Source organism: Besnoitia besnoiti, chromosome III (genome assembly GCF_002563875.1).
Source record: "Besnoitia besnoiti strain Bb-Ger1 chromosome III, whole genome shotgun sequence".
Taxonomy (NCBI): domain Eukaryota; phylum Apicomplexa; class Conoidasida; order Eucoccidiorida; family Sarcocystidae; genus Besnoitia; species Besnoitia besnoiti.
Genome location: NC_042358.1, coordinates 119,105 through 144,345, shown reverse-complemented (window position 1 = coordinate 144,345; position 25,241 = coordinate 119,105). Strand labels below are relative to the sequence as shown.

The 25,241-nt window shown below is 57.2% G+C and overlaps 5 protein-coding genes across 5 annotated transcripts; 2 read left to right on the top strand and 3 right to left on the bottom strand.

The window, feature by feature from the left end:
* Positions 1-2,570: 2,570 nt before the first annotated feature.
* Positions 2,571-3,005, top strand: BESB_043320 (p25-alpha family protein; the record flags this gene model as incomplete). The annotated part of the gene is made up of 1 exon (XM_029362783.1): positions 2,571-3,005. One exon carries the CDS (start codon positions 2,571-2,573, stop codon positions 3,003-3,005), a length of 435 nt encoding a protein of 144 aa, XP_029220149.1.
* A 1,277-nt stretch (positions 3,006-4,282) lies between these two features.
* Positions 4,283-9,686, bottom strand: BESB_043310 (putative elongation factor Tu; the record flags this gene model as incomplete). The annotated part of the gene is made up of 11 exons (XM_029362782.1): positions 4,283-4,332; positions 4,907-4,979; positions 5,394-5,476; positions 5,750-6,053; positions 6,217-6,283; positions 6,553-6,701; positions 7,022-7,200; positions 7,517-7,739; positions 8,034-8,404; positions 8,935-9,156; positions 9,641-9,686. 11 exons carry the CDS (start codon positions 9,684-9,686, stop codon positions 4,283-4,285), a joined length of 1,767 nt encoding a protein of 588 aa, XP_029220148.1.
* A 1,019-nt stretch (positions 9,687-10,705) lies between these two features.
* Positions 10,706-12,195, top strand: BESB_043300 (uncharacterized protein; the record flags this gene model as incomplete). Its single annotated transcript, XM_029362781.1, has 9 exons — positions 10,706-10,943; positions 11,000-11,110; positions 11,168-11,206; positions 11,266-11,298; positions 11,351-11,421; positions 11,482-11,601; positions 11,659-11,735; positions 11,792-11,868; positions 11,927-12,195. 9 exons carry the CDS (start codon positions 10,706-10,708, stop codon positions 12,193-12,195), a joined length of 1,035 nt encoding a protein of 344 aa, XP_029220147.1.
* A 169-nt stretch (positions 12,196-12,364) lies between these two features.
* On the bottom strand, positions 12,365-20,638 carry BESB_043290 (glycosyl hydrolases family 35 protein; the record flags this gene model as incomplete). Its single annotated transcript, XM_029362780.1, has 14 exons — positions 12,365-12,532; positions 12,764-12,877; positions 13,106-13,181; positions 13,335-13,369; positions 13,638-13,763; positions 14,391-14,552; positions 14,669-14,933; positions 15,177-15,491; positions 15,781-15,959; positions 16,179-16,519; positions 16,893-16,992; positions 17,491-18,398; positions 18,785-19,252; positions 19,636-20,638. The coding sequence occupies 14 exons, from the start codon at positions 20,636-20,638 to the stop codon at positions 12,365-12,367; spliced, it is 4,260 nt and encodes a 1,419-aa protein (XP_029220146.1).
* A 1,169-nt stretch (positions 20,639-21,807) lies between these two features.
* BESB_043280 (glycosyl hydrolases family 35 protein) lies at positions 21,808-23,833 on the bottom strand (the record flags this gene model as incomplete). Its single annotated transcript, XM_029362779.1, has 3 exons — positions 21,808-22,049; positions 22,451-22,558; positions 23,071-23,833. The coding sequence occupies 3 exons, from the start codon at positions 23,831-23,833 to the stop codon at positions 21,808-21,810; spliced, it is 1,113 nt and encodes a 370-aa protein (XP_029220145.1).
* Between the last annotated feature and the right edge of the window lie 1,408 nt (positions 23,834-25,241).

Below are 25,241 nucleotides of genomic sequence, written 5' to 3'. Positions count from 1 at the left end.
GGCCGCGGCCGGCCAGCGCCGTTGTCAGCCTGCAGCTACTGCCGGTCGGCCCATAGTCTCGCCGTTGCAAGGGTGGAAGCGGCCTTCCGGAACACTCAAGCTTATGAAGGTTCTCGACCAGGAACGAGAGCGTGTCCGCCTGAGGGTGGTGAGTCAGACAAAGTTTCGAATGGTGCATGTCGTAAAAACAGAGGGGTCCTCCAGCAAATCTAGGTTACAATATCTCTGTAGTAAGGCGGGCAGGCGGGCGCCATCTGTTTTCGGTGACGCGAGGGTCGCTCTCTCAATTGCATTCAAGACCGTCCAGTGGCGCTTCTTAGCACCTGCGAATCAGGCATGTGAATGCCTAGCCGGTGCGTCTGTGTTTCGCGTGGCGATAAGAATAGCCGAGAGGTGCAGACGGTTTTCTCCTGAGAGGTAGCAGGGCATCTCGTTGCCTCCGGTACCCTAAACCCTATATGGGCCCTAGATCCTAAAGAAATTTGGTCCGTAACAAACTCGTTCTCAAGATTTTTGTGAGAAGCCGGCACCAATGTGTTTCTGTTGAGCTAAAGCGCCGGTTTATGGTCAGCTCCGGTAGCTGCCGAGCGAATTCGTGGAGAGCGTTCTGCTCTCGCCTACTGCGGGGGACACCGGCAGTACTGCAGCTTCAATCCCCCTATTCAGCATACAAAGCGCACGCCGCCATGGTTTTGCCATGAACAGTGACGTAGTGGACTTGCCGTGGAAAAGCGTTGGGAACGTCTTTTGCTTCATTACATGCACGCCGAAGCAATGCGGAATCACGATACGTGGCGATGTCATTGCGTTGCGGATGTGTTCTGCTTTGTGTGCATGCGTGCAGTAGCTGCAGGTCTCCCCTCCTTCCATGAATCATGACTGTGTCAAGCCTGCGGAAGCATACTGTTCCCCAGTGTGAAGACGGCTTCGGCTGACCCTCATCCGATAACGATGCGAGGATTATGACTGCCCATGCAACATCAGGGACGGGGCATTAGACGTGTTTGTGGCTTACCCAGGAAGTGGACATGTTTTAAGTCGTTTGGTCTGCCCTGCTTGGCTGCCACAATGTATAGTGCAGAAGATGGGGCTCAGAGAAGTTACGACGTATGTTCAGTTCCTGCCCGACGATGTCTTGTTTCTAAAGGAGGCGGCCAGCAGTCATGCTTGACTGTTGAGTTAGGTCTGCTAGCGCTCCGGGTTCTACGGAACTTGACGGCGGGGCACATGCCTGATACCGAACACCGATGGTGAACAGGAAGCCGGCGCGGTATTGTGAGCTCTTTTTTGTGGTCACATAACCAGACGGCTCTGGTGCTGTTTGACACCAGCTTTTTGTAGAGGGTGTCATACCGTGCGTGGACATCAAAATCCATCTGCAGTTGGAAGCATCCTGTCAACAGACTCGCCAATGCAAGTCACAGATTTGCGACAGCTAGTCACCCTCATATAGGTGTACGCCGCTGCCGATTAACAACAAATGTTGAACGCCGTCGTAGGCGGGTCCCGAGCGTTTTTCCTCACATGATGTTATGCAGGCCCCAAAATCAATGTAGTTTGTTTGCGAGCACACACTAAAAGGGGTGGAAAGTCTCTTTGCTGTATCTATGGGGTAATGTTCACGTAGAAACTACAGTAACAACACGTTTTTGTTGACCGCATCGCCGGTGCTACTGATAGAGTGATTTTCCTCCCTCGTCAGTTAAGCGATCGCACCCATGCTAGGCTACGTTGCTTCAGCTACTGAGCTGTAGGAGGGAATCTGACAGTTTCGGTAAGTCTGGGAAGTGGCATTGCTGTGGCATGCCACTTCAGCAGGCGGTAGAGCAAATTATGTTACCACTCGCTGAGTGGCTACGACTGGGAGTAGTTAAAACGGTAGATGATGCACCAAATAACAGTTCTAACTCAGCAATATCTGTTGCAATCAGCGCATCGAGCACCAGGGGTCTTAGGCAGCCGCATGCCCGCCAGCACCGTCTACAAGGCTGTTTGTTTCTGCACAAGTATTTATACCTGCGGTTGCATATCTGAGCGAAGGACGGAAAAATGCATCATCGGAGACCGGCGGCGCCTTCTCTAAGTATGCACATTTTTACGGAGGAGCAGCCAACGGCGGGTTTTCGGTTTTGGTGCATTTTGCTTTCTTGAGGTCCAGCGTGTGGGCCGGGGCTGTAGCTGACGTGGATGTAAAATACGTGTATCAGTGGTGTGACAACTTGAAACAGCGGTGCATCACTAGGACTACGCGCGGCTTCAGTTTTCTAACACATACGCATGCGTGTCCATGGGGCTAGACAGCCACTGCTCCGCCGCCCCCGCACTTTGGCTTCCCGTACCACTGGGCCATCGAGGGCCTGCGCACGACTACGTCCCCGTGGGGGGGCCCCTCACTTCATGACGCGTCATATCCTGCAGCAGGAAAGCCTCCCTGTAGCTCCACTACAGTTGGTCCTTTACTTTCTCTTGAGAGCGTCTGCTCTGCAGAAGACTGCGGACGGAAGGGCGCCTTACAGCAAAGAACGACACCTTCGGGCAGAACAATTTGCAGAACCGTTAGCCGTACCACCATGTTGGGGCTCGAGGCAGTGTTCACTACTTTCACGCACGATGCATCCGTTATGGACGGGCGCACCTTTGTGAAGCTATGCAAGGATTGCAAAGTATTCGACAAGAACTACACGCCCACTGATGCTGACCTCATTTTCACAAAAGTGAAGGCAAAAGGAGCGAAAACTATCACGTTCGCCGAGTTCGAGACAGCAATTGGCCTCATCGCGGAAAAAAAGAAAGTGTCGGCTCAAGAACTGTCGACTCAGATATCGTCCGCCAACGGCCCGGTTTACAGGGGAACAAAGGCGCTTCCGAACAAGTTCCATGACGATAAATCGCTCTACACAGGGGTCCACGCAAGTGGAGGCCCTAGCACTGTCGATGGCAACGTCAGCGATATCTCGCAGATTCTCGACCGATCTCCTGCAACAGTCAGAGGTACAAAAATGTAAAAAAAAAAGCTTCGAAGATTGCAAGAAGGGGCCTCTCCAGCCATGCTACTATATAACGAATCCTTTTCTCGAATGCTGCCCCGTCTTCTCACAATCTAGAACCACCCTGCTGAGTTGTCGAGTAACCTTTCGTCTACTGGAGAACGGCAGCATTTCCTCTGTCAGAAGTAGCACGGCGGTGTCCGGCTGTTTCGCGCTGCTGTAGTGGTGAGGCAGGGGAAACTGGATGCGTGTAAGCTGACGAAGAGCGGATTGATTTGCTCTGGAAGGGCGTATAATTTCAGCGAGAGAGTGCGCAGCAAGCAGCAAGCCCGTGAGTAGCCTTGCATGGCGTTTCAGAAGACTCCCGCCTGACTAGCCGCATGCGTTGTGCGCTGCCTGCTTGAAAACGCGTGTCCCGCACAACAGTAGTGCATGCCTGCCTCGTCGTGGAACAGTGGCTCAGTGCCACCGCACATGAGCCACGAGACCGAGACCCTCTTGTAGTACCTTCACTCCGCAATCCTGGTTCGGGAGGTTTGCCGTGTTATATCCTGACTTCGGCACTCAAAGTGCTGTTTGGAAACGATTTCGTGTTCTCTACTAGTCATCTAACTGCTGCCCCGGTATCAGCTACCGCAAGACGCACGGCACGTCTCACTATTTCGGGAGCGACTCGATGCTAGACAACAAAGAACTGTGCCGCTCCGAATTGAACACAAGGCAGCTGCTGGATCGTAGGAGCACGGATGTGCCCGCGGAGTTCCAGGAAGCCCGCGCCCTGCTGAGCGGGAACAGGCATGATGCGGATCAGTGGAGGCACAAGCGCGCCGCACGAAGATTCCTGATTGCTGCCGCGTCTACAATGTGCGTCAGCCATAGCGACATGGACAAATCATATCGACTTACAGCTCCAACGAAAGTAGGTCAACACACGCTTGTGGCTCATCCATGGCACTCGGTGGTGCGCAATTAGGATGCCATATGTGACCGGTGTGAGGTGACCCGCAACCGGCGGATGAGATACACAACACGGCTGTTCCCTCCGTCATTTCAGCACACAACATGGCACATGTGCTGCTACATCACCTAGCTCAGACGATACAGATGAATGGTGTGACGTCCGCTATCGTAGCCCTTCTCATCATAGCTGCTACGCACCTGGCCACTCCCTGCGCCAGGGCGCACACGACACAACCGCGCTCCATACGGCGAGAAACAAAATACACCTATGCACTTCCTGTAAATGCCCGAGGTTCTCCAGTTAACGAAAACGCGGCGAATCGAACAGATGTGATTTATACCGTCTTCACAATCTGCAACACTCGACCAATTCCGATGGTCTTGCCTGAGAAGCACGCACACACAGCCACATGAGACTGCTGACATCTTTTCTGCAAATGTTCTACCTTGGCTCAAGGCGGATCCGCCAGCACGCCTGTCACGCGACGACAGGCCGGGTATCGCCTCGTACCAGCCGAATAACTGCATGCGTGCGACAAACACGGTTACTTTACACTGCCGAAACTGTGCGTAAGCCACAGAGCGAACGGTGCAGCATCCGCCCATGCCCCGCGGAACACCCCAAGCTGAGACAGCCCCTCTCTACTGGATATGAGACATACTACATAAATGCGCTTGTCTGCATGCACACATTGAGTTGTGCATCACCGCACGTGAACCGCTATGCACTCACACGCCGGCAAATAGGCTCCCGTGAGCATTTACGTTGACTCGCGTCGTGTGAAAGATGCACATCCACGTTACGGCACGAAAAGTGAATATATGTCGCAGAAAACAAGCGGCTAGCACAACAGAGCTCAACATTTGTGCGTTCAACGAGAACCTCACTGTGCAGCGTGCTAGCCCCGACCCTTTTGCGAACTTGGTGACAGGCCAGCACTGCAATCTGAAAACCTCACCTTCGTCGCGAAGAGTGAACCGCCCCAGCTGGGCCATTTTCTCGAACTCCTCGAGACAGACAGGGTTTTGAAGCTGTGAACATGGCAGTCAGAGGGAAACAAAACCGACACGAGAATATTCTGAGAATTTGATGAAGTATTGTGAATGGTGCATCGCGGCGCCGCCACAACGGGAACACCAGCGATACCGATGACACTCCAATCTCTCGCCTCGTTTGAAAAACTGTGAACGCCCAGACTCTCCTGCCACTGCTCAAAATTGTCGGCGGGATACTTCAGCCTCACTGAGATGCATTTACCGTACACTCTGCGCTACGCTGTTAACGAAGAGACTCTCCGAGCTCGCAACGGGGATTGCCGCCGGCTATACTGCAGCCGTACAGCATGGAAGCAATTTCTTAAGAGTCGTTCGTGTATCGTGGGTCCGAAATCGAGCAGAAAGTCGACTAGAATTCAAAATAGTAGAAGGAAAGCTCTGTCTTCTCACCTCGATCTCAACCGTGACCATGCAATCGTTTTTGACGAACTGCGGATTGCTCTTCTTCCTCTTCGTTTTCTTGTCGACTACCTCTGCAAAACCGCCACACAGAAATACGCAGAGGGTGCCCACGTGGAGGACACGCGATCCATGATGGCGCAGAGCGGCCATGTGTCTTCTAATACACACGTATAAACCCGTCCACGGATCGAGACTGCGCAGGAGGCGACGCAGCATCGGGCTCACTGCTGGGCGCTTTTCTTGAAAGTGCCAAGAAGACTCCTGCCCTGCTTGCGGCTCTGCGAAGCACACACGAGCTGGTACCAAGTCTGAGAAGCGACCTCTTCTGACGTGGCGCGACGTACCGATGAGCCGGTTGAGCGTCATTTCCTCGCGCGCCGTGTGGGCGTGAAGGACGCAAGAATACCCAGCGGTGATCAGGGGACGGTGCTCGAGGAGCTCAACAATTCCCAAACGTCCGACGAAGCTCGTGACAACGGGGCACGGCTCGTTCAGAGGGCAAAGCATCATGCCGTTCGCGATCTGGTCCTCTTCAATGCCCAGGAGCTTGATGCGCACGTTTTCTCCAGGCTTGGCGTAAGCGACTTCGTCGTCTTCAACATACACTCCCAAAATCTTCACTTTGTTTTTGTTCGGCATCAGGATGCACTGGGAACAGCAGAGGCAAGGCAGCGAACAAAGCAACCTGCGTCCCTGGAAGTCAGGCGCTCGGCGGCAGACCCTCGCTGTCACCGCCCACTGCTGCCGCTGCTGGGGGGTGCCCCGTGCGCCCCTTGAGAAGAATCGATTGATCGCTCCGGCCACCACTTACGTTCATGCCTGGAGTCAAAGTGCCTGCCTCGACTTTGCCGAGAGCGATGACGCCGTTGTCCTTGTATCTGACGGAGAGGAGACAGAGGAAAGCGTTGACACGTCCAGAACTCTTTCAGAGCCGCGCGTTCGCTCCTCTCGACGCGACGAGAGCCCCCCGGTGTCAACTGTCTGTGCAGCGGACGAAACTCATTCGCCGTCTCATGGCGCTTGACCTCCGTCGGCGAAGCCAGTAAGATCCCGCAGATTCGTCTCGCACACCCTCTGGCCCGTAGCATGACTGCGACGCGTGTTCAGCGTGTCCTTCGCCCAGAGGCGACAGGCAACTTCACCCTACCCGTCGAGAATGGGGACGCGAAGCGGGTCGTCCTCCTTGCGGTCGGGAGGGACGAGAGAGTCGAAGAGTTCAAACAGACTCGGCCGGTCGGTGCCATACCAAGACGCGCGTGGATCGTACGCCTTGGTTCCCGGGCGCGAGACGTGATCCTGGAAGGCGCGACAAGGTGCCAGACAAACAACAGAACGCGCGGCCAAGATCCTGAATCCAGCTACAAGGCACTCGCTGAAGAACTCTGCACGCGGCCAGGGGCTCAACACCCACCCCCCAGTCGCTCGGAGGAGGGGGGAGGCAAGGCGGGGGGAGGGGCGCCGCGCCTCTCCCGTGAGGCCCGGAGGACCGAAAAGGAGCCCGCGACGACGCCAGTCCAAACACCGTCTGAATGCTCGTCGAAGTTCGCTGGCTCGCTGCGCATCCGAGGTTATTCACGTTCTCGAAAACGCCTGAAAGAGAAGGTGGAAAAACTTACCTTGAGGTTCTGACCCTGCAGACCCGAGATGGGGATGAACAGCACATCCTTGGCAGGATTGAAGCCGCACGACTTGAGGAAAGGCGTCAGCTTTTTCTCGATCTCCTCGAAGCGAGCTTGGCTCCATCCGCATGTTGGCTCGTCCATCTTGTTCACCGCGACGACCAACTGGTTGACACCTGCACGAGGTAAAAAACGAACATCGATACTGACGCATTCGTCGACGCCGGGTTCCACAACGCGGTTTCACTTCTCGATGTCCTGACGCCGAGAAAGAAAACGCTATGACTTTGGCGCAGCTGCACGGTATGGTCTGCCCCCGCTTTCTTACATCCCCGCCCCCCTCCCCCTCCCACTTCCCCCCCTCTGCTGCCATACTCTTGTTCATACCAGCGTGATTCATAGTGCTATATGTGATCAGCAAGACCCTGACTGATTCTATCCCGCCACCTCCGGGATCTTCCCGCGTACATCCCATCCAACGCCTACACGTACCTAGAGTCTTCGCCAGCAAAGCGTGCTCACGCGTCTGCCCTCCTTTCTCAAAACCCGTTTCGAATTCTCCCTTCCTGGCGGAAATGATCAGAACGCCGACGTCCGCCTGAGCAGCGCCTTCAATCATATTGGGAACGAAGGCCTTATGGCCCGGAGCGTCCAACAGCGTGAAGCGTCTGTTGGGTGTCGAGAAATAGGCGCGACCCACTTCGACGGTTTTTCCCTGCATCAGCAAGAAACATATGAACAAAGAAGAAGGTATTGTGTTCGCAGACGCTGAATACAGGCCACCCTTAGGGCCGTTCCTTGTAGTCATAGAGCAAACCTCTCTAAGGACGTGAGCGAGGTCGCGAAAAGTGCTTTCAGCGAGGGATTAGCTCTCGACGTTCCCGGCGCGGAAACGCCGTAGGAATGCCCTGCTTGATACGTGCTGCCCTCATGTGATGCTTGACGCGTGCCCCTCGCAGGCGGATATGCGCGACACAGGGAGGAGTAGGACGGGTGATGCAGAACGTACCTTCTGTCGCTCTTCCTCGTTGATATCCATGACGAAGGCAAGGAACCACGATTCACGGTTTTTCTCCTTTGCCTCTCGCTCGTACTTCTCGATCGTGCGTTCGTCGACACCGCCAGTGAGATACAAGATGTTGCCGCAGGTAGTACTCTTGCCCGCATCGACGTGACCAATAAAAACAACATTCAGATGGGGTCGGCTGTCAGGGGGGAGCTTCTTGCTGGCCGCAGCCGCGGCGGCTTCTCTTGCTGCAGCCTTCGTCACTACACCCTCCGAGGAGCCGCTCGGCTGCTGGGTCGCCGCGGGGGGGGAAGGAGCCGCTGCCGCCTTCTCCGGAGTCGCCGCAGATGCGGCAGTCTCCACGACGGAATCTTCTGGAACGGAAGAAATAAAACCACACGACACGGGAGGCAGCAAGAGTCACGGATCGAAGACAGCGCGTCAGACCGGGTGCCCTGCACACATGTTCCCGTCCTACGAGAGCTTCGAAGCTCCGATACAGACAATAGGCGCCACTTCCCGCTCTAGAGAGAGATCCATACAGCGATTATTCAACATTCAATTTCAGGAAGCGATACAACCTCTAACTGGCAGGAAACCATGGCAAGCCTTGGTAGCACGCAACGCAGACCGAGTCGCAGTATGCGAGTGACACTCGGCTGCCCGGGATGCAGAGCCGCCGTGAAATGAGCTCTCTCTGACAATATGAGGTGACGAAATCCGCTGCTCTCGTAGCACAAACAGTGGTTCTCAGTCGAAGCAATGTCCACTTGTGCTGTAGCAGGCGTAACAGCTTCCCTTGAAGGCAGCATGCGACAGCCAGGTAACCCGTGAGCAGCAGGGAAAGGGCGCCCCGTAAGAACTCGTGTAGCCTGAGCTCAACGTTTTGTTGCCGGATGCCTACCTGCTTCGTCGGACCAGCACGCTTCTTTCTCCTGCACTTGCAGGTTCTCCATTTGTTCAGTGACTTCGCTCACTGAGGGCACCGGCTTAGCAGCAGCCACAGGGGCAGCCACAACAGGAGCAGACGAAGGGGCCTGGGCCGCCTGCGGAGCAGGACTCATAATGCGGGAGCCATCGGCCGCAGCTGGTGGCGGAGGAGGGGCAACTCGGTATTGTCCACCGCCTGCAGGAGCAACAAAGACACACTGCCACACAGATCCTTTGTGCCGCGCCCACATGACTGTTGTCGCCTCTCCCTCGGATTTTGGCGAACACGTTCCAGTCGCTGTGGCACCGCTATACCGTTGAGTACTAAGAGTCCACTCGTCAAGATCACAGCAGCGCATGCGAGAAGCACGAACACGAAAGACGAGTGTAAGTGCCTATTCATGGCAATTCTCCGGGTGTGGACATTTGCATGTCAGAGGGTGTCTCCCCGTTGAGGCGGCCTGTGCATCGGTGGTCCAGTCATGTGTCTTGAGGTCAGAGGGAGGACCGCCATTCTGGCTGCTACACACAATAGAGTAGTGAAAACCCATTTAAACTACAGCTGTTTCACTTGGAGCCTGAGATACTCATGGACGAATGCCACGCCGGTGTTTCCACTGCGCAGAACCCACAACCGCAACACACGGGGGCAAAAGTTCATTTCGTGAATCGCAACTTACCAGGAACAAAGACGCTCGCGTTCGGATTAAATGAAAAGCCCGACATTATGACGTCAGAGGGAGGAGAAATTCACAAAAGGACCTCTACTGGCGTCGTCCGTCACAAAATGCCTCGCGTCTTTGCGAGACCCAGAAGCGGATAGAAGTCGTGGGGGGTGACCGGCCTACTAGCACGTCCTAATTACCCAAAGAAGGGATCCCCCAATCAAAACAATGCTTTTTACTGTTTACAAGCTTCTTGAACAGCCTCAGAAACCGACACCAAGGCGAAGGCAGCTGTGGAAACGCTTGAGGCTTTTCACTGTGCATGCCGCACGGCAAGGCATAGCTCAGGCGCCGACTCCTCGGGGCAGACGACCACCGCATGGGAAATGCTTTCCGTTCCGCAGGCGGCACACGAGCAGATCAGTGCAAACAAGAACACACGCACACCAGACTTGTTCATAGCCTTCTGTGAGGAGTGGTTCTATACGAACCAGCGCTCTATACCATCATGCTCTCGGCGGGGGCACTTCCATTGTATGCGCTGCCCGAGGCTTGACATTATCGCATGCGGTTTCCCCCAGCCGTGTGCTGCTCAAGTGTGTACCCATCATCCAGGAACACGGGGAACACTGGCAGGGCCGGAAGTTGCCCGTGTTCCTGTGTCATGGGACTTCCCATAGGACCTGGGTCGATGCCCACCGAAAACCTTGCAACGCTAATGTGGCGCTGGGCATTAAAGTTGCGACAGAGCATCTTGCTCCCGGTCTGTCTAGGCAGATGCTTCGATAACACGGCTTGGATTCCATGACAAGAGTCACACTTGCAGCTCCGCTTTACAAGCGGATCATCGGCGCGTAAACCATTCAGTAGGACGGGGTCTCAGACGATTGAAGGTATTCGTTGGTGTTACACTGGCCTGCCGTCGGCGGACCACAAACTACAAGTAGTCTGCGGGTCCCCTGTACATACACCCGGGGAACCTGCTGGCCGCTCCTACTCTATGTTTTCACCGCCCGAGCCAGTTGCCATCTGCATAGCCACGGATTCGACTTCCTTCATCTCTTGCTGCCGTGTTTCGAAATGAAGGTGCAGGCCACTGTCGCGTGCCTCCTACTAGTCACTGTGCCGTCGTGCACAGGGTCTGTCCTACGCTCGAAACAGAAAGGTTTTTTCGATGTGGTAGCACAGACTGCGTTGCAAGCGGCAGGGGGCGCACTGCAAGGCATTCATGGGGCTCTGGCAAGTGCAGCTGGTGTCCAACCTGTGGCGGAAATGGCCCCTCCACCGCCTTCTCTTAATTTACCAGAACTGAATGAAGGTATTTCCTCCCTTCTTTTTTCCCACACCCTGTGTGAAAAAGACGGCCCACGCCAGATCAGGCTCGAAAAATTGACACTATGCAGAAGATCTTGGAGAAAAAGCTGCAGCACGCAAACGAACTAAAGGAGAAACTCCTGGCCGATGTAGCGTACATGAAAGAGAAAGGTATGTCGCGTTGCGTGCTGCATTCTACATTATAGTCAGCTCCTGAAACTCTTTCAGGCTTGCTCGAGAAACCAACAGGAATGGCAGCCCTTCAAGGTAACCCCCCGCGGACCGGCTGGTTGTGCTGTCTCCGGCATACAGCTTTTGCACTATAGCCGCCGCCCCGACAGCAACTGAAGCTGCTGCCAGTGAGTCACATGAGACACGACTCCCCCACCTCTTTAGTTATGGCGCTTACAGCGCTTGAAGGATTCGAGGCCCCTATTATTTTCTTGGAGCCTCCGCCGGTTTCCCCCAAACAGCAGCTCGATGTGAGAGATCACCCATACGTCACACACGGGCCGAGACGAAGCCGCGCTGGGTCATTGCAGGCTGCAACATCTGCAGAGGCCGCGCTGCACATGAGTGGCGACGATGCCAGCCCTGTAATGAAGAAAGTGAAGGAATACGAGAGGAAGAAGCTCGGCATGATATCTGCCAATACCCTTGATGTCCGTACCCAACCGTGCGCTCTAGATAGTGCCGCTGTGAATCTCAGGAAGCTTCAGGAAGTTCGCCGGGAGATCCAACAAGTTCAGGCGGACATCAAGAAACGAAAAGTAGAGCGTGATGAACTGTACCAAAAGTTGGTCTCTGCGCGTGCGTCCGCGGTTTCTGTAGCCCACATCATCGAAACCACAGGCTGAAGAAAAGCGGGCGCGAGCTGGCAAAGACCGGCTCAAAGAGGCTTCAGACTGAGGTCACGTTCGCCAATAACGGTAAATAACACCTTTGCTTCATTCGGTTTTCTCGCCCACGACAGCTGCGAGCATTCAGACTTGAAGGAAAAAGATAAAGAACTCGATATTCTAGCGGACAAGCTGATGAAGCTGAAACAGCAAGAAGCTACATTGATCAGAACCAAGGTATCCCCATTATACTTCCAACGCTCTCATACCACGATGCATGATCGAACAGGGACCAGGAGAAGAAGCGACACAGGAAGAAGGTACACGGAGCCTCACACGTGTGAAAGACGACAGCACGAAAGTATATCCCTTTCAGAGGCGGAAGAGGAGGAAGAGGATGAACTGGCAGAAGACTGAGCTAGACTATGAGAAACAGAGTGGACGGAGCTCGTGGGAGGTGGATAGTGGACATCCGCCAGTACAGCGAGAAGGGTACCATGTATCCCACGCTTGTGTCCGCGATAGCCGGCACTGTCGCTCAAGTGCTTGTGGAGGGAACCGAAGGAAGATATGTTTCCATGATGCTTCATCGGCGCCAGTGGCATCTCAGCGGATCGCTTTGACCGTTAACGGGAGATACTGCTCTCGAATTGGAGGGGCTGTCTAGTTCAGCGGGGTCGAAAGACTGGACAATCTGCCGGAAGAGAACCTCTTTTCCAGTGAACACACTCCCCTGGTATCTTTGGTGGAACATCTGTAGGGCCGCAGGTGGAAAACATTGTTGACGAAGGGTTGAGAATTTCCATAATACCATCCATCTGTTTCATACGTAGTGCTTTCTGAGGTAGAGCAGACACCTGGCGCGCTATTGCAAGGAGAAGCAACTCCCTCACGCTGCTAGAAGACTGTAGACACAGCTAAAGGCTAGAAGCGATGTGAGGTGTGCCTCATGGGGAGGAGGCGACAACTTAGGATCGGCGCTTACCCGAATAAGTATTCCGAACAGGACAAGAAGCATGAGACCGGCTAGGAGGATGACGGCTCCGGCAAGCACGCATTCCGCGAACGAAAGAACAGAACTGTGGCTGCCATACAGAACCTGCATCATAAAAGACACTCTCGTCGATATTGCCGTTTATCAGCCCCCAGCTCTCTCTTTGAATACAACCAAGTGCGAGGAACATTTTTTTCCCGAGTCATACGCGACGGTAGCGTCTGAGTGAGAAAACGCCCCGTGACAACGCGGAAACTGCCCAGTCCTACGTAGTGTCCGAATGGGCGCGCCTTCCGCAATCTCTCAGCGGAAAGACGACAACCGTGTACGTACCTCCTGGATGCTGACTCCTCCTGCGAACCCTCCTTTTTCCTCAAGTAGCTCGATGTGGTTTTCTCCAGGTCTCATCCTGCGCGGAACGACACAGAGGCTAGCACACCCCTATACTTCGTAAGAATTATCTGTGGGCCCGGCCACCTTACATTGTCGTGACGGATACGTACCAGTCCGTTGGTATCTTTATTGAAGAAGTTGGTATCGCTCGTCCCACTTCGGGTCCTACCCTTGTGGTACATCCGTCGCGTAGCCAGAAATGCCCTAAGCCATACCAGCCGCAGTACGAAAGCAATGCTTCAACATGCCATTCCAAGTTCGCGTTGTAGATACCCGTTTGTCTGCCGGGAACTGTTGTGGAGAAGTTCTTACCTATAAAATGTGAATTGGCATAAGCTCGTCCTCTTCGCGCGCTCCAGCAGAGCTTGTCTACGCGGTCGCCCCCATGTTTGTCAATAGGAGCACGGACTTCTATACCATATGGGCAAAAACAGGGAGGCAGGCAAGAGAATCAATAGCATATATGGCTGACGTGGGTGACGACCGCCGCTGCTCCTACCCAGAAGGTGCCCGCTGCAACGGCTTGCCTGGGAAAACTTTCAGTATGTGGTATACGCCTCCAAGCTGCCACTCGGGCACGTTGAAGATGAACGTGGACCTGGAAATGCAACAGCACACCACATGATAAGCCGTTGTTGCCTGGGCGTGTCGCTATCGCTGTGAGTCAATGAGTGACAGCGTTCTACAGTTGCTAGCGACCAGACGTGCTTCGTCGTACCATTGAAAGGGTTTTCTCGTCCCGCCTCGTTCGGCGTTTCGCTGCGTATGCACCTGCGAGGCGACGTCAAAGTATGCGGTCTCATCTGTCGACCCCTACCACAAGGCAGACCGATACGAGGCGAATCACACCAATGAGTGTGGCCTTATAAGCTGTACGCAAGTGGAGCCTGTCGTACGTAAAACATACCCACCGGCGTCACCCTCTCAGCAGAAGCGACCTACATGCCATGATAGCCATGGTCGATGCAAACTGCCACCCAGTCGTACATCTCATGAAGCGGGACAGTCTTTTGGAAAGCATCTGCTCAAGTTGTAGGCCGAAATGCATGGGGAACGCTGGGCACCGCCAAGAGCTGCACTACAGCGTGTCTTACGTATGTTAATGGCGTCCCTGCTCTACGTTATTTCTGCGCATGCAGAAGATCGGGGCACGACAGCATTTTTGATAGGATCTACAATAGACAGTCTCGTGCAGAAAAGGCCACTTGCCTCATTGGCTCCTTACCGTAGTACGTTTAGGTGTCGTCAGTGGATGCTGCTTCGTTAGAGGAGCGGGTTCCTTTGTCAGGCTCCGGGGTTGGGCATCAGTGAACCCCCACCGTTCTAGGAACGCTTGCAGAGCGACGCCTGAATAGAGCTGCGGCTCCCCCCGCAAACCGATACACCTCTGCATCGCAGGGTAGAGACATAAAATGGGTTCGAAATAATTCGCAGGGCAGATCCGAGTCGGCCGTCAGCAGGACAGATACAAACTATACCCCGGTCCGTGGTCACGCAGCTCACCTTGGTCGGTTCCAACGGCGACGATCGCCAAAGCAGCTCATGCACGCGCCCTCCGCGTGGCGTCTTGAAGAGGGCTCTTCTTGCACTGTCTTGCCGACGCTTCGGATACGAGTCAACCGCCGCGGTATGTTTTACTGACAAATGGCAAAGGACGCTCAATAGCTGACGGACGCAACTAATCAATTGCTTGAAGCGGCTTCTCCAGGACGGTCGCGGACGAACTGTCTCATGAGGGGATGCACGAGACCCCGCACCGAAGGACGAACTGAAAACAGGCCAAGAAGAATGTCAGCAGAAGGCACGCGTTGTGAAGTGAGCCATGCATCGTCAGCAACGGTAGCGGAAGGGCATCAAGGTCTCATGTGAGATATCGCAGAAGCGTGTTTGCACAGAAATGCTAGACAGGAAATATGGCGATCACATGACGCACCAGAATGACCGGGATCTTGGGCTGCTGGGCGGGGCTTGAAAAACATATGGCGCGGTTTAGTTACTTGCGTCTCCTTACCTTAGTACAACAACCTTCCTGACTTCGGGCGGCACTTGTACTTCAAACCACAGTTCATCCGGATGCAAAGGCTCTTCGTGTGCTGACTGTCCTCTGTTGCCTCTCGCGTTTTCGGTGACGTTTGCGGACACAAGATGTTGGCCCAAAAGTTCCCCGCGGTCAGAGAACACATAAACAGAGCTGCTGTGCCTGCTGGATCGCACAGCCAGAGTGCCAGATTTATCAGCCGCTGAAATGGCCGTGTTTGGCTGTGTTTGACTACAGGCCCCGCGATAGACCGTCTCCTCGCTGTGCCCGCCCAAGTTCACGTCGTACCTGCATAACGCACACACAGGGGGTGCTTAATGCATTTCTGAGATAGAGTACTACGATACTTCAGCTGCGTAGCGCTCCATGTCGAGACTCTCGGCTTGCCCGATCCTAACAAGCCACGCCAGCACCAAATGATGGAGAGTAAATAAGACCTGAGTCGTTCCTGCACCATGACAAATAATTGGGGTTTTTCACAGTTTCTCGACACCACGCGTTGTCTCGCGGGGTCGGTAGAGTGTCGGCAATGTCTCCTCCGTCTCCGCCTCTTATGAACCGCGAGCGGCTCGCTCACCAGACGAAGTCCGACCAGCCTTGGGTAAGGCGTTGTGGAAAAGCCAGGACGGAGGCGCCGCCCAGCATGGCGCTCGCAGGCGCGTCCTCGCGTATACAAAAAGCAGGTCCCACGGAGAAAATGGAGATGGTAGCACCGGGCCGGACGGGGTCGAGTTGGTGCAGAGTTTGCGGCCACACCTAAGCAGACTCAAAAAACCGATGCAGGATGAGGTGAATCCCGAGCAACAAACATGAACTGGAGGCCCGCCTGCACTCCCCCCCCTCCCCCCCCCTCACAGCAAGATCCGACCCGGGCGGTGCTCCGGACAGCCCCACGCGAGCGCCACCCGAGCCCTGATGGACGCTGCACGCCGACAGGGTATATTTTGGCGACTTCCGCTGTCTACACATCCGTACCTGAGGCTCCAATCTTCTCCCTCCGTCGGCAATGACAAACAGGTTGGCGTGGGAACTACCGTCAGACCAAGGCGGCAGTCCGCCTGCTGCGTGAACTCCCGCGCCGACAACAGGGACTTCCGGACTCCTCTCGTGCAAGCGACCGTCAACCGCGCCAGCCACTGCAGATTGGTGGCTCTGCTGGAACCGGTACAGCGGCGTCGAGTAAACTAGCCGAGTGTGCCGCCTTCCGCCGTGGGCTGGTGATGCAGCCGTCACTTTCTCATATCCATAGCAGGACCGCGGCGACAAGGACAATTGCGTTTTCCCTCCTTTTCGAGGCACCCGAATCGTCCGCTTGCCTGCGCGGAAGACATACGATGCCAGGAAGCGTGGTAAAGCCGACTCACGTTGTGCGTGTAATGATTCTGTGGTGCTGTGGCACCCTGCCTGACACGCATTCAGAGTTGCGGTTCGAGACGCTTCGGATGTCTCCACGTTGGGGGCATCTGAAGTAACGGGCACTGATGAAATACCCACGCACACAATCATTGCTGAAGGGCGTGGCGGGTGGACAGGCAACAGGCACCAACTGAGAGAGGCAGTCCTCCATAACTCCGGTCAGGGCGCATGCCTGCCCCTGCGTGCTGTGGAGTTGATCCGCAGAGAGAGGCAACGCATCGGGGCGGCGCGGACGAGCGCCCACACGAGGCCGGAGGCAACAGCCAACCTCACCGTGAGTATTGCAGATGATATCGAGGTCCTTGAAGGGGAAGATCTCAACGTGGGCGCGTCGATAGAATGGAAGGGCGTACGTGGGCAGCTCCAGTAAGTTCTGGCCGAAATATTCTGCTCGAGCGATGCAACACAACCACGAGATAGTTTTCCTCAGAACGGCTTTCATTCCAAAAGGGGTTTTCCCTCCGAAAGCAGCGTCATGCTGGAACGCAGACGCACTTGCTGGCGATCGCTTCGCTTCACAACACCTGCATATAACGACGTTCCGCTCTGTGCTCGGCCTCTCAGAGTATAGTCTGGCCTCATTGAACTCACTCCCTGAGACAAAGGGGCCCTCACTACGAAGAGCATGTTCTGTGGATTATTTCCAAGCCATTTCCCCCCGCAGGCACGGCACCGCCTTTCCGGCCGAGGCACACGCCGCGCCGGCAAGCACTCTTTTCCGTCTTCCACAATACCCGAAAATGCAAGTGCTGAGCTTATCCCAGGGAGACCAGGGCAGCAGCGAACACGAAGGAGAAATCCCAGCCCTATCTACAAGTCACTGACCGGCTCCGCGAGATGTGCTCGCCTGCGTAGAAGTGCGTTGGAGGACGCCGCTCAACTTACCTAGAAATCGATGAAAAAAGGACAATACGTCAAAGAGCGGGGTCTGCGGTAACGCCCAGAGATTCAACGGTACGAGCTCGCCCCCTGGTTCTTCAAATGCGTCCGCGTTTTCTCTGCTGTCGTCGTGCTTGTCGTCCCCTAGCACTTGAACCTTCGGAAATAGGCGGCGCCTCGCAGGTGAAGGCACAGGGACTGATGTGGTGCGGGGAGGCAAACAAGCCTGCGAGTGAGCGCCGCAGGGAACAGCCAGGTTGCTCGCCGCCGACAGGGGGCTTTCCTCAGCAGATCCCAGCCCTGTGTCGGTTTTCTTGGACTCGATTTCAACGAGGGCGGGGTTCTCCGCAATGAACTGCGAGTACGAGAGGATAGTTCCTCCGAATGCGAAAAAACGCATAGCGTCTTGAAGCGCCTCCACAGGAATGTCCGCGAACGAGAAGCTGGTCTCGCCGGTTGCGCGCTGTACGGAGACAGATTCATCTTTAGGAAGTGCGGTTGTGGCTGTCGCAGAGTTTTGGGAGAAGGGCGGCGACCGCGAGCGACACGAGGCCCGGGCGACAGGCCGCTGCCCTCGGAGAAGCGACGAGACAAACGACGAAAGCGTCCTCCATTCGAGAAGATGAAGGAGTCTCCTCCACTGAACCGTCTCCACTTCACACCCCTCGCCCTGAGCCGCAGCCGTCAGGCCACTTTCTTCGCCGCTCGCAGCGTCCCGAAGCGGAGCCAGTACGTCCTCGGAGAGCTCAGGCGACAGGCCAAGGAACGTCCGCCACGAAAACGTTTTCTTCGTTTTCTCTGCGAGCGGCATGAGGCCCGACAAAGAGGCGGAAGTCGCTGGGGCAGACAGCCACACGCAGGGGGCGTTCCTAAAGAAGCAGTGGCGCCAGAAACTGTCCCCTGAAAGCCAGACAAAAAACGCAGCCGCATGACGCGCACACCCTTGCACGTGCGAGAGACCGCCAGACACCTGCCGGCGCAAAAAAAAGAGGCGCCCCGCCCCCTCTGGCGAGCTGCGTGTCAGAGGCACAGGGGCCTTCAAACGCGTGCCCTACTCACACCCGTACGCGTACGCTGCATTTACTCGTGAGGACTGGAGCAGGCATGTGCGGTGGAGGTATGCATGCGCGGCCCTGATTTTTTGCACACGTGCAGGAGCTGGTCTTTTGCCGTATTTGTCTGACTCCGTTCTCAAATCTGCGCACAGGCCTTGCGGCTTGCTGCGCGCCGCAGACTGCCTCGCGCGTCCTTCGAAGCTGCTCTGCAGTTGCCGCCCCGCCGCTTACGTAGGCTCTGCAGTTTCGCCGCCTGTCGTTTCAGCGCTCTGCGCTCTCTTCCGAGGAGGAAAACCCTGGAGCGAAAGCGCGAGCCAGGGATGCCCTGAATGCCGCCCAGAGGCGGCCCACAGGCGTCTCCGGCGCAGGCGAGAAGGAGGGAGTTGCCCAGGAGAGCGGCGCCACGGCCCTCGCCCAGGGCTGGGTCAGCCAAAAGCGCGCTCGCAAAGCCGTCGGTGCTGTGGTCCGTCAAAGACGATGAAGCAACATTCAGCGAGTAAATAAGCGGCAGATTCAGCGCACCGTGCAGTTCTTCCCACAACCGTCTCCGCCTTCTGGCCGGCGCGCCTCGAGACAGGCAGGTGGCATTGCGGGCTACGGGATCAGCGAGACCTGCGCTTGCCTCGCGCACATCCGCTTCTTCCGCTGGTCTGCCAAGTGAGACGTCTCCGCTTGTCGGGTGAGTCTGGCTGAGTCGGCCTGGTTGACCACGCAAACGTATGAGGGCAGGACAACGCCGCAACGCATGCACTGAAGCACACTGCTCGCAGCAGGAGGGGACATCAAGGTGCAAGGCTCGCGGAATGATTCGGCGGGTACTCCACTCACGCCCCACCCCCGCCCCCCCCCTCCCCCCCCCGCCCTCGCAGCCACGTCACACTCCAGCCTGTGAAGACGCTCCGCCTCCAGCAGTCTGCGGCGCGGGGGCGCGTCCACTCAAAAGCGCGTCCCGCCTCCCTCTCTCCACGACCAGACAAAACGGTAGACACCGGCAGAGTAAAAAAAACACAGACCGATCGTGGCCTTGAGCCAGTTGCAGATTAATTCACAGCAACTCGGAGACGCGCCGGGAGACAGCTCACCTGTGGCCGCCCCTGTCCCGTCTGACGCGGAGAGCGCGCTCCTCTCTCTGCCGCCGGCTGCCTCCCCCACGCGTCGCCGCTTCGGTTCGCAGACACCGTCGAGGCCGAGCACCTGATGAGCCTGAAGGTACGTCTCGCTTCTCCAGTGTCGCGGGCCGAGGCCCCAGAAGGCAATCGGCCGGGCGCGGCAAGATCGAAGCCGTTCTCCGCCTCCGCCCCATGGCACGCTTCGTAGGTGGGGCTCTTGGCTCTGGTCCTTTCCCTCCGCTCCGCCTGCAGTGAGGGAGTCGCGGAACTTGTTTCCTGCAGAGGCTTCTCCGGGGCGCTGCTCGACAGGCCGCGGCCGCGTCTGTTCTCTTCGAGAAGAGCTCGGCGCCTCTTTGTCCGCTCGGTGCGAAGCTGGAGTATAAACAACGTCGCTGGCGTCTGCGTAGTCCCCTTTCTTGGCGTCTCCCTGCGTCTCTCGGGTCGCGGGAGCCTCCGCATGTGCGCCGGCGGGCTTCGCAAGTCGTCGCACTTTCAGCGTCGAGAGGATCCTCGCCGACGAGCACTTCCGGGGAACACGAAGAGCAGCCTCGACGACGTCGAGCTTCGTTCCCTGCCGGTCCTGAGCCGTCGCCGCCTTCCCTCGCCTAGACCCTTGCGCTGTCGCCACGGCCTCACCGACCCCGCTGGATGCTGGCCGCGCCCCTCCAGTCAGTAGAAGCTTTATCGGACGCCACCACGACCGCCTAGGCGCCAGGGGCTCTAATGGTGGATTCCTGCGTGGGTTCCTTGAGTCGACTCGCGAATCGCTCTGTGCTCGCCTCTCTGAAGAAACGTGCTGCGTGACGGCTAGCCGTTCCCCCTCGTCGTCTCCTTCGCCCTGAGACTCTTGCGGGCCGTCCGCGTCTCTCGGTTGCCCGTCCAGTTCTAGAAAAGGTTGCCCGTACACGTCGAATGCCTCTCCATCGTCCTCCAGGCAGTCATCGTCGGCGTCGTCGCCAGCCAGTCCCCCTCCCATCGCAAATCGGTCGCGGTCGCCCTACAGCGCGCGTGCCCACAGCCGGCGGCCAGTTCGCCGTCTGCTGAGTTTGGGGGGCGCTCTGTCTCCGCCGCCTTGGGCGATTCGATCGAAGATGTGAAGCGCGCAGTCGGGTTCGCCGCTCGCGTCTGCTCGCGTCCGCTTGGTTCCTGGGTCGAACTCGAACGTGACGGTGAGAAAAAAAAGTCCTCTCTCACGAAGAGAGAAAGCCACGCAGAATCCTCCGCGTGCAAGAGTATCAACGGTCCGCCGGCGCCAGCCGACAAGGGCTTTAGGATTCGCCACAAGACACGCAGCCACTTCTGCGGGCACACGCAAAACAGAGATAACTTGCTGGATTCCCAGTTCGCCCCTAGGCGCACAGAGTGATACACTCGTTGCATGGACACCGTGAGCCGCGACTCCCGCTCCTTGTTGGCAGCGCAGCTCGAACGGCGCAGCGGTCTGAGATGTGGGTCTCAACTACCGCGCCGTGAAGCAGCTTCTGATATGGTGCCACAGTTCGTTTTCACGTGGTGCCGGCCTTCATAGAAGCGGCCATTAGTGCGCGGGTGTGCCTGAAGTGCTTGCTCGTCGCAAAATCACGCAAAGCCTTAGGCACCGTCCGCGGTGTTCGTAGTCCCACTTTCCCTTGGAGGCATTCTGGAGTTCACACGCCGTCCACCCTGCACAGCAGGCGTGACTTCGGCAAAGAAGCCCGTTCAGGCCGCTGCATTTCGGGGCTCTAGAGGAATCGAAGCAGTTAGCCAGCCTGTGGCGAAGAGGTTGAAGCTGAGGCTGTGTGGCCTCTGAATGCTTACCCGCAGGCGTGCGCGCTGTCTCCGGCGCCGGGCTCCGGCGGCTTCAAAGGGGTCTCGAGGGTTGAACTGAGGCGCAGCAAGAATGCAGAGCGCAGGTTGCGGAGATGCATGCCGGGACAGAGACAATCGGAGGGCTCTTCACACGCCTCTTCACTCTCTGGAGGGCCGATTCCACGCGGCCGTCCGCGGTGTGGGGCCGGCCTGGCGAGCGCAGCTTTTGCATTCACTGTGCTTCTTCTGACTGCAGCACCGGATGAAACCCTACAAGAGGGAGAGAGCCCACTCGCCTCGAGAAGGGGTCAAAGACCCTGCGGAGGGGGAAGGTCGGAAGTCAAAACGCCCCCTTCTCTATTGAGGCACCGCGGCGAGGCTAGAGAGTCTGACCAAGCCTTCGTCGCTCATCGCGAAGCGCGGCACACTTACGTCGAGCCACGCAGGAAGACCGCCATTCTTCCAGTGCGGTCGCGCTTCGGGGGCAGGCCAGATGTCCAGAATCAGGAAAAGGTCATTCGCTGCGGCGAGTTGGGCGAATTTGACGAGGTTCGCCGACGGCCGGATGAAGTCGTAGACGTCTGGAGTCTGCTCGTGCGCTGCAAAGTGCACAACAGGTGAGTCTCGAGTTTCCTGTGGTACGTGCACACCGATTCATCAGGACAGAGGGCGGCTCCAAGTCCTTCGCGCGCCGCCTCCACAGGGAACCCAACAGGCTTGCAATGTGCCTGGAGCGGCTTTGGAGGCTGCTGGTGGCTGGCGCCGTGGATGCGCACGGCCGACCGTCTGGAGTCCCCTCGTCCCGTTTAATCAGTCTCTTTCGACACGGAGCTGTTCGCCGCTGTGTGGAGTTCTGCCCTGCGAAACCGCCATCGCCGTTCTCCGCCCCGGTGTGCGACCACCAGCCAGTTAGCGACAGTGCCCGCGAGGCCCTGGGTTCGCTGCGTCACAGGCGCGCGCAGACTCCTCTTCCATGCCGCTCTTGCTGCGCACTTCTCACCTGCCCAGACGACAGCTGTGTGAACGGCATTGCATCCCGCCGCCCTGGCGCTGCGCAAGAAGTTCGGCCAGTCGCTGCCCTCGGAGTAGAAGACGTAGGCCGGCATGCCTGCAGACACGCTGCGCCGCAGTTTCTTCTTGAGAGCGCTCGGTCGAGTACCCCCGCAGACGAGGCAGACGCGACGGGTGGATGCATCGTCTGGGTTTTCGAGGCCGTGGGCGCCTGATCGCTGCGCGCCAGCACCTCTGCGCAGCTACCTAGCGCGCGCCTTTATGCATCAAGGCACTCCAGGGCGACTGGAGTCGAGGTCGCGTGGAGCGTGTGACTGCCTCACGGATACACGTCTGCCTCAAAACGGCGGAGAACGAAACAGTTGCGCAAGGGTATATGGACATATACATACATACATATGTATATGAATATGCAGGCGCCCCAAAACTAGTCTATTTGACGGACTCATACACGCACACATAGACGTAGACATGCGCACAGGCAGCACTGAGCACATGAGCGCATCGAACGCATTACAACCGAGAAGGCAGATGCGGTGCAGTGACTATTCGCGCCCGATAACATGGAAGTCCGCGTGGTGACGAGTCGCGCTTGGATGTGAGTCTTACCTGCTGCAATGAGCAGTGTTTTTCGGCCGCCGACCCGCACAAATCTGCCGTCAACCTTGACAGTGTAGGGCTGCCCATGACTGCTCACGTCTTTGTACCGCACAACGCCTCCCTCTCCATCTTCGCCTTCGGGTCTCCTTTGCCTGTCACCGTGGCGTTTCTCACGCAGTCGACGCTGCGGCGATCCCTGGTCTTCGCCAGGCCAAGTTGAGGTCTCTGGGTCGAGGCCAGCCTCCGGCAGGCGCTGCTCTGCGGGCGCCGCTCTCTCCTCGCTGGCCTCCGCGCGGGCGCTGCGTCCCCCCACGCCAGCTGTCGGCTCTTCTCGGCGCTGCTGCCTCGTGGCGCCGAAGGGAATGGGCGGGTCGACGGCGAAGGAGTCGTCGTCGACCCGGGGGAATGGAGACGCTCCCGGCGCCTCTGGAGGCAGCAGACTGCCCTCGCTGGAAATCCCCCCCTGCTGGCGTGAAGCCCTGCGCCCAGTGTCTGGTTCGTTCCAGCAGCGCTGCTCATCGTCAGCGCCGTCGCACCAGCCTCCCCGGCGCGGCCCCGGACCGCTCGCGCGCGTTGTCTGTACTTCAGTTGGCTCTAGGGAGTGGAGCCGAGAACGGAGAGGCGAGAGTGGCGCTTCGAACGCCGCTGCCGCAGCGAGTGAGAGGAGGACCAGCAGGCTCGCGCGGCCGCCGCTGCGCAGACGGCGGCGCAGCAGCAGTCGGCCCGCCTGCCTGAAGCCGCCTGCGTCAGGAGCTTCAGAGGACGGCGGCATTTGCGGGGAGAGCGGAGAGAGGGGGAAGCCTTTGGGCAGCGCTGGAAGAAACGGAGGACAGGCGGGACTCAGAGACGCTCCCGAAGACGGCGGTGCACACTTCACCCATGTTTCTCACCAGCGACCGCGCGCAGGAGGAAAGCCACACACCTACTCTTCTGCAAGTCTGCGTGAGCGGGACGCCCCACTTCAGGTCGCTGGGGCAGCGCGTGGACAAAAAGCGGTTGCAGCGAGGCGGAATCACGATACGCCCGCGCAGGCTTGCAGACAGGCTGAGAGAGAACGAACGATATGACTCTGAACCCTTTCTTTTCGTGAGCCCGCTGTGTCTGCAGCAGGCAAACGATGCGGAGCTGCAGTGTGGATGTGGAACGACGACGAAGACCGAAGAAGGCGAAGGATGAGCGCAACTCCGCTTGCGAGAGTCTTCGCTGCTTTGCGTGCGCGACAAGACGGGCTGCAGGTGGCTCAGAATTGGCGGACGATGACGTGAAGGAGTCGGCACAGACCTCCGCACGAACCGATCGTCTCGAAGGGCGCGCAACAAAACGAAATAGAGACGGTAACAGGCTGCAGAGTAGAGACTGCGTCGTGGCAGAGCTGGCAGCGCCCATCTGTGTCGGATGCCCGATGCACACCTACGGAAAGCTAGCACGCTTCCTCATTTTCTGAATATACCGATAGATCTACAATCTAGAAGAATGTGTTGAGTCCCAAACACACCTCTCAACGCGACTCGACGAGATGGCCTGAGAATGCGCGGAGACTCCAGAGGGGAGTGACGTAGCCGAGGAAAACGCACAATCGGAGACGAGGTCACATTCAGTCTCTGTGTCTGCATGCGCACAACGCGGGATCCCTGTCTCGCATTTCAAGTAAGCCTTCACTGGGCCTACCCGCCTTCGACACGATCTTCTTTCGCCAGATACGAATCAACTAGAGAGATGCGCACGCCTTTAATTTTTCAGGGACTGTCGCGCGTGTCCGGTTCCTGCAGGACACTCCGTCCGCGGAGTGTAGCGGGCGGGGCGACGACGATCCTGCCTGCGAAAAGCCACACAAGAGGGCACGCGCGCCCGCCTTGCAGGGCTCAAGGCTGCAGCGACCTAGCGATTGAGGAAGGTGTGTGTAGCGGTGGTTTGCCTTCGGCTCCTGGTGCGTCATCCAGAGGCACTGTGCTCCGCTCGCATGCGAATACAAGCTGCGCGGTTGGTGTCATCCGAAGTGAAAACCTCGTGCCTCTGGCGACCAGGTACTCTTCAACCGTAGGGCTGCGCTAAGGCATCAGGGACGGACGAACGCGCTGGGGAGCGGCCTAAACGGTCTTACGATGAAATTATAGTCAATATCTCCATGGACGACGGCAGTCAGGGGTGTAAAGTGAAGAGTGTGCGTGTCCTGGAGCTAT